The sequence below is a fragment of the Asparagus officinalis genome, chromosome 6, assembly GCF_001876935.1.
Source record: "Asparagus officinalis chromosome 6, Aspof.V1, whole genome shotgun sequence".
Lineage (NCBI taxonomy): Eukaryota > Viridiplantae > Streptophyta > Magnoliopsida > Asparagales > Asparagaceae > Asparagus > Asparagus officinalis.
Window position 1 is genome coordinate 6,657,865 of NC_033799.1, and position 8,106 is coordinate 6,665,970.

The 8,106-nt window shown below is 36.5% G+C and overlaps 1 protein-coding gene across 3 annotated transcripts in view; it reads right to left on the bottom strand.

The window, feature by feature from the left end:
• LOC109844168 overlaps nucleotides 806-8,106 on the bottom strand; it is a 27,554-nt gene continuing 20,253 nt past the window's right edge. For 2 of the 3 annotated variants that reach the window (XM_020413130.1, XM_020413129.1), the window contains exons 16-20: nucleotides 7,857-8,057; nucleotides 7,633-7,773; nucleotides 7,434-7,556; nucleotides 6,783-7,001; nucleotides 806-1,295 (exon numbers count right to left, since the gene is read on the bottom strand). In XM_020413130.1, coding sequence (XP_020268719.1) covers nucleotides 1,134-1,295; nucleotides 6,783-7,001; nucleotides 7,434-7,556; nucleotides 7,633-7,773; nucleotides 7,857-8,057 — 846 coding nt within the window. In that variant the 3' untranslated portion in view covers nucleotides 806-1,133. The remainder of the gene's footprint in view (nucleotides 1,296-6,782; nucleotides 7,002-7,433; nucleotides 7,557-7,632; nucleotides 7,774-7,856; nucleotides 8,058-8,106) is intronic. The other variant, XR_002247887.1, reaches the window with a different exon arrangement.

An 8,106-nucleotide genomic window follows, 5' to 3' on the forward strand; every position in this document is an offset into this window, starting at 1 on the left:
AATTGGGTCGAAAATAACAAATAAAGTTTAAAAACTTCACATGATTTAAATCCTGTGAAGTTTAGTGCCTGATTAACCATGTTCCTAAAACTACAAAAGTTCGAAAACTTCACCAAATTTAAAATCCCGTGAAGTTTAGCGTTTGATTAACCACACTAAACTTCATAATATTTTAAATCCCGTGAAGTTTTCAAACTTTATTTCTGAAACCAGGTCGAAAATGATAATTAAATTTCACATGGGACAATTTTTAAAAATAAATTTCTAAAAGGGTCTATTTTGAAAATTTATCCTTCTTATTATCATGTGCTTCTAAGCTTAGCCAGTGGTTCAGAGAGTTTACCAACATTTTGGGTGAAGCATAGTGATTGACTTAGGCAAGGGTAGAAAGTCTATAAGGTTTTTGAGGTTCTCATAGAATCTTCCGACTTCAAGTCTGAAACATCATAATAGCCCGATAATAAGCGTGTCCATGAGATCGGATCTAGTAAAATAGACAGTTGAGTTTTTGAAAGATTTTAGATTTAACTTTTTTTAGAATGTTTATGTGTGATTATAGTTTCACATTGAATAGGATAAAATAAGTGATGGATTAAATAAGAGTTAGGGTCAATACCTAACTGCTTAAGCAGTTGAGTTAAAACTAAAGATGAACTGAATCCTGAAATATCGATTGCTTGTTAAACCCTGAAAATCACGTGAAAGTAGGATCCAAATTGATGTCTACTTGCATATAATCTTTTTGGGCAATAGCTAGATAGATTATCACAAATACACCAAACTCAATTTTATAAGCGTGTAATCATGAGGATCAAAAAAGCACTCGTATTTACTGAAGGGACTTCTATTTACCCCATACGTTCATGCATCAGCACTGTATAAGAGAGCTAATCACATAATCACGCATCAACTAACAAAACCACGACTGAACTCACACAAGGCTTCTGCTATCAAAAGTCTACCGAATCCTCGAACGACCTCTCCACACTAAACAATTTTGAGCCTCAATCAATTGAATGAAGGAATGAAGGGGATGATATACAAACAAGATCCTGTATGCTTCTGTACACTTACTGAGTAAAGGCGAAGAAAGGTTTAAACCCCCAAGGTTCAGCATTTTCAAATTGTATCCTTCAACATCCCGCAGCTTTCAGAAAGTTATCATATGGGCTTGCAGCCGGAAGTCTCAGGAACTCAGGCTGTTGGTATTGAGATTGACTCTCAGTTGCATATGGAAGTACAGCTGCTTGTTGAGGGTCTGTGCTGAGGTTCTCCTTGACGAAAGGATTTCCAGCCTGCAACAAAGAGTTGCATACAACTTCAGAACATGATATGTATAGAACTAGAATTAGGTTTCGTTAAAGAGTAGATTAATAGCAAAGTCAAGTGCAGGAACAAATAACATGTCAAAGTATTGGTTTAAGATAACAGTCACAATTTTATTTTATTTTATTTTTTATTTTATTATTTTACTTTTTTTTTTTTGAGAAAAAACAATCACAATTGAAGCCAGTTATTTTGTGTGAAGTCTAGGAAAACGGAAAGAAAACAACTCTTCCGTGAGGGGATTATATGATGAGTTAAAACCTAAGCAACGGAATTTCTGCTTGAAAATTTAAAATTTTACTTTCGTGCTGAAATTGAGCAGAAACCAAGCCTGTCTGATAATTCATATTCTAGATTCCATTACATGCCTACAAACCTAGCAACCAAAATATTGAGCTCCCTCAAATCGAAAAGATAGTTTTAAAAATAATCTTTTCACTAAGGGGCTGTTTGGTTCGCTTAAATAGCCCGTGGAAATGCATTTCTGCGCCTGACACCACCGCCACCTCAGATTTTTTGTTTCCGCTCATTTCTTTTCCTTGCTTTGGTTCGCTGGGGTTGAAGGGAGAGAAACGGGGTGAAAACGCCGCCAACTCAGACTTTTTTCTCTCCCCGATTTCCTTCCCCAACCAAGAGAAATCGATGAAAAAACTGGCCAGCTCTGACAATCGCTCTCTCCTTTCTCTCCTTGATTTCTTTGGGACGCTGCGGTTACCTCCTTGCTCTCCTCCCGCCAGAAATCTCTCGTTGATTTCTCTCGTCGGCTTCGACGCTAAAATTGACTCCATCGCCTTTCTCTCCTCCATCAGATTCATCTCCGGAGTTCCGATGAGATGGGGATGCCGGAGCGGAGCAAGACCGTAGGGGTGGCAGCGCTTTCGAAGTTTGAGGTTCGATCTGTTCGCCTTTCCTTTTCTAGGTTTCGATGGGTTTTTTTTCTCAGAAATTTGGGGGATTTTTGTTGTTTTTGGGCTCTCAAAGCTCTCGGCTCTCTCTCTCTCTCTCTCTCTCTCTCTCTCTCTCTCTCTCTCTCTCTCTCTAACTCCAATGGATCCCAAAGACACCAACAACAACAACAACAAGGCCTCGACCTCGTCGGAGCTCCAAATTGTCGCCGCCTCCGACGATCCTCACCGCAAAACCCTAGCCCCCAAGCGGACCTTGAACAAAGATCGCCCCCAAAGACACCATCTGCTTGCAACTCTGCATTAGATTGTTAGAGTGAAATGGACAATGGATTCACATCCAAAACAAGTGTGCAAAGTGTTTTTTTAACTTGTTGCAAGTGATATTGGTCTGCTGATTCTTTCAATCACTAGCAATTAAATTAAAGAATGATGACGAAATAGACACACTTAGAAATATTGAAGCATTCCTTCAACTTTGGAATGATCGGAACACATCACCGGGTAAATGATGCTTTTGTGCTTGTTTTGGGGATTTCTGGTTGTGCTTGTTTCGGCTGGATTTGATTTGGATGATTGTTTACAGGTGTTCAAATTAGGCGCTATGATGCTTTTCAATTTATCTGAGATTAGCAACTTGCAGTATCTATTGATATTGCACTGGAGGCTAACAATGATGATATTTTTGTACATTGTCATGCATTTCCCTATATCTAGGAAACGAACCAAACAGCCCCTTAGGCTATGATGATTGTTAAAATTTCTGAGATTAGCCACCTGCAATATCTATTGATATTTGCACTGGAGGCTAACAATGATGATATTGACCCAGTTCTGAGCCCTCATCCATAATCAATAACCAGCTGCTGATTACTTGATATTGTTGGTTGGTACTTGATGTTGTTGGTGTGCGCATGTTGGTTAATTTTGTTGGATAATGGGTATTTTGTGCTCGACTTTTTGTGCACACATGTTGGTTCTATATGCTGTTATTTGGGTATTTTGTGCTTGGTTTTTGTGTGCATATGTTGGTTCTATATGTTGGTTGGCAAGCTCTCTATGGCTATGATGCAGCAAAGACGAAAAATCCCCCTACAAGGACTCGCAATTGTTGGCCAAAGTGTTGTTGTTGCTGCTGCTGTTCTAGAAGCAAGAAAAAAAGTATACAAAGAATAAGAAGGGAAGATATGGACCTCTTATGCTTTCTTCTCCTTTTAGTTTATTATTTTTCATTTTGATTCACTTGGCATTATGGTTTATCATATAAATGTAGGTTATTTGAGATGCTAGTCACCTTTCTGGTTATTGGTGCTGCAGTTGGGCAAGACTGCGCATTGTTAGAGGAGGTATGTGGGTGGATAAACGAGAAAGCTACTGTACCTGTTTGGGCTAGGATGACTCCAAATATAACAGATATTACACAGGTTAGTCCTTTGTATCTTGTGCACTTCATATGAGCATCTCATGTATCATTTAATTTAGTTGATAGAAAAAGACATGGTGATGTTGAGTTTTTTACTTGTTGCATATTCTGACCTTAATCTGTTCAATTGAAATTCTCAAGCATTGACAAAAATTCTTCAGTAATTGGTGTTAATTTGGTTAAAGCATACATAGAAGACTGTCAGAGAAGAATAAACTAGAGTGGCTTTGAAATCAGGATGTGAAGGAATTGCAGCCATTAACACAATTTTGAGTGTAATGGGTATTGATTTGAATACATTACGTCCTGAACCTTGTGTTCGAGAGAAACTTCAACGTGATATTGAGGCCCATGCTGTTTCTGTCCGCAGTACGAAGTTGTCTGAGTTGTCAGCTGACTGTGAGGTTCGTACAAACCTTCTTTTGAAAATAATTTCAAATTTTCAATCTTTATCTTCTTAATCTATTTGATTGCTTCATACGTATCTATCTTCAAGAAAACTCTCCCCAGAATTGGCATATTGACAGGCTAATACTCCAGTAGTTATGATTAGTTTATGACAGCAGTGTGTTTCTTTGCAGAAACAACTAACAGAAGCCCTTTCTGAACCTGTGGAATCCTTGTTTGGTGCTTCTGGGATTGATGCTTGGACATCAATCACAAGGCTTTATCAACAAGAAATGCAGAAGGCTCTATTAGGGCTCGCAATTTCTCTTTCTGGCTTTGAACTGGACCAAGTATTTTTCAATGAGATACTTGGAAATCTCAAGGACTACGCAAGGAACGTGGTGGAAAAGAAATCTAGGGAAGAAGCATCAAAGGTTTTGATTCATATGAAGGACAGGTAGCTGGCCTGTTATCTGGATTTCTCCATTATCATGTTTGTTTCTGTCACTTCCTAGTCTTCATCTCTATGCTATCTTCAGGTTCTCAACAGTATTTAGTCATGATAAAGACTCTATGCCCTCCCGTCCTCTTTCAGTAAGTTGCTATGATTTCAATACAATAATTAAAACTTCTACTTTCTTAGATCATTTACTGATAACCTTGTCCAAAACCTACCTTTTTTCCTAGGGAAAAGTTGATACTGCAAAGAAAAAAATCAAGTAACGCAAAACAAACCAAAAAGCTGAAAGCTGAAACCGACTCTCATAATATAAAGAACATGTTCCAGAGAGTCACTAGGAGGAGAAACTGAACGAAGATGCACGAGGGAAGTTGTATGTTATTGTTCTGATACTTGTTTTAAGATGTTATTTTCTCAGTGGGGTGACTTGGAGCTCTTCCCTTCATTGCTGTAAATTTCCTTATCTTGGACTAATTGAGGTATGTTATTCATTATAGCTGTAATCTGGCTTGAGAGCTTTTAATCGCTAATTGAAGTATGTTATTCGCTATATCTATTAATTGCTATTTGTGCTCGTCGTCGAGCTCCTGTGGCTGTTTTTGGTTACTATGATGATTCGAGCTTGTTTAGCTCTATGTTGTTGGGTGTTTGGTTGCTATTTGTGCTCGTCGTCGAGCTCTCGTGGCTGTTTTTTGTTACTATGATGATATTGACCAGATTTTGAGCCCTCAGTCATTACATACATGTTTGGTATTTACAGGTTTGATACGATTTGCTATAGTATATACATATATATGGCTAATCAGGTTGTTTATATGTTTTTTATAGGTTTCATAAGATTATTTGGTTAATTCAGGTACATATTTCATAAAATTATGAATAATTAGGGTATTACATGTCTCTTTTATTTTTTTCTTCGAAAACAGGTTTCGTGTGATTTTTTTTCATCTCAAACAGGTATATTTCAGGTCAAATCAGATACACAGATTTTTTGCACATATAGTTCATCAACGTGCATAAATTATCAGATTTGATGTCATTTGCTATGTTATATACATATTTATGACTATTCAGGTTGTTTATATGTTTTAATAGGTTTCAGTAGATTTTTTTGGGTAATTCAGGTATGTACTACGTAAATTTTACAATAATCAGATTATTACAGGATTCGTGTGATTTTTTCAATCTCAAACAGGAACATTTGAACTTTTATATGATTAAGATTACCTCATATTACAAGCACAAAAAAATTTGTATATAGTGGGGGTAATCTTACCATGGTGACTATAAACACTTTTCCTTACAAACTTCAAAACCAACCAAACACAAGAAAAGTGGGAAATGTCATATTAACAAAAGTTTTTCCTTTTTTTTTCATGCGAACCAAACACAAGAAAAGTAAATATATTGGTTTCCCACCATTTTTTATGTGCGAACCAAAGCGAAACAATTAATTTTTTGGAAAAGTTTGGAAAACTAAAAACTTGTGTTTCTTTACATGAAATTGCATTTCCCTATATCTAGGAAACGAACCAAACAGCCCCTAAATGAAGTAAAGCATAGGCAGAAACAGAAAAACATGGTAAAAGAGGAAATGGTTTAGGGTACATTTTTCACAGATCGTTAGTTGGACTTGCAAAAAAGAGCCAAATTTGAATCCAATATAGATCAAATGATGGAGTAACCATGATGCATCCTATCGCTACAATTCCCATCTCAAACATAACTACATTTATAGAACCGAGTGGTCATTCAGCTGAGTCATGGCAGTGGAAGCATTTGTAATCTCGTCCAGTGAGAGAAAAAGTTATATAGTCCACTTTATTGCATAATATGTGAAGAAAATAATACTTGTTTGTCGAACATGTGGTGTAAACATGTCCAAATGTATAATTGTATATTTATATGTATATGCACATGTATATAAAAACATGTATGCATTAGCAAGTACGAATACACAAGGAAAAAAAATGTATGCATTAGCACACGAGTCAAGTTTGGTTAGCCCAACCCCCAGTTGCAGCTGAATAGCACATAATTTTAAATTTTATTATCCACAGAAAAAAAAAACACACAGACACCTGTCTCTGATAAACCAAACCCAACTGCAACACAATTGCAGATTTTATATTTATTTTATCTACAAGAGAAAATATATATAACATTACTCACATGATTCTAAACAAAGATTCATGCATATAACCTAATTGATGTTGCAAAGCTTAGGGAAGAAACAACTATTAGAGATTATAAAAATACAAAATTTAATCTACGTGTATACCTTTGGGACCTGGCCAGCACTCAAGTTTGATGATTTCACATCATTGTGATCTCGAGAAAGGTCACTCCAACAAATTTCTTGCTTTCGTTGGCCACTCATGAAAACAGACATTTTTTGCTGTTTTCCCGTGACAAGAGCCTCACAGTAACTAGCCATTTCTTTAAACGGAACATCAGGGGTGGTACCCACAGACAATCTTCCAACCGCTGTGTCCAGAACCTGCAGAAAAAATTAACATTTTCAAATTAAACTTGCCATAGATTTATGAGCTTCATATCTATTTTCTCCTGTGTGCACCAATTATGAATCAGAAAAATCAGACACGCCAATTTATCAGTAATGGAAAAGAAAAGGATAAGATGTCAACCAAGTCCATATGATGACAAGACATAGAACTGCAGTCATTTCTAACTTATGAGTATGAAATTTCTATATCAGAAGAATGGATGTCCATACTCAAAAGTTTTATGCATAAAACTCTGTTGAACTTATATCCATTAATATTTAATATTACTCAATAGATTCTATACCTACATTTTCCTGGCTTAAAAGTACAAAACTGTAATATCCATTAATATTACTTAATAGATTCTATACCTACATTTTCCTGTCTTAAAAGTACAAAACTGTAAGCGAAAGTGTTGAGCTTACTGATTCAAGCAGTTGATTGACACTTAGAAGATTATTGTCTATGGGCAGCTGCAGTTTGTTTTCTGCTTGACTCTCAAATGCTTCAGAGACATCATCTTCAATGGCAAGATTTTTAGATAGGGCCTGCAAAATTGAAGATGGGTACCTCAGGTTATGTATATTTCTATAAACTTAGTAAAATCCATTAACAAATGAGCACCTGGTCTTCAGAGAGATAGTCTTTCTTTTGAAGAAATGTAGGAAGTTGTCCAGGTGCCTCCACAAACTGAGCCCCTAATGGACAGACATCATCTGGCAAGAAGTCACTAAGAAGTTGTGCTCTCATAGCAGATGAATCGGACTGTAAAATGATAAATAGGGAATAAGAAAAACGTGTCCACATGAAAACTCAATAAAATGCTAAGAAAATCCACAAGATATTACGTCTGATAAATTCCCCAAGCTGTTAAGAATCAAAGAAGCAATGGATTCCTTTGACTGGTTTTCGGTTAATGATATTGCTGAAAGAGATTTCAATGCAGCGGTGTCATCCTCTTTCGAACCGTAAAGTTTGGACATATGAGCAGATGCAGGAATTACAGCCTGCAACCTGCTGTCTTCTACCAAACGAAGGAATGGATCAACCTGGTACAAGAATCACAAACAGTGAAGGTCCGAACTTAGATATAGACTA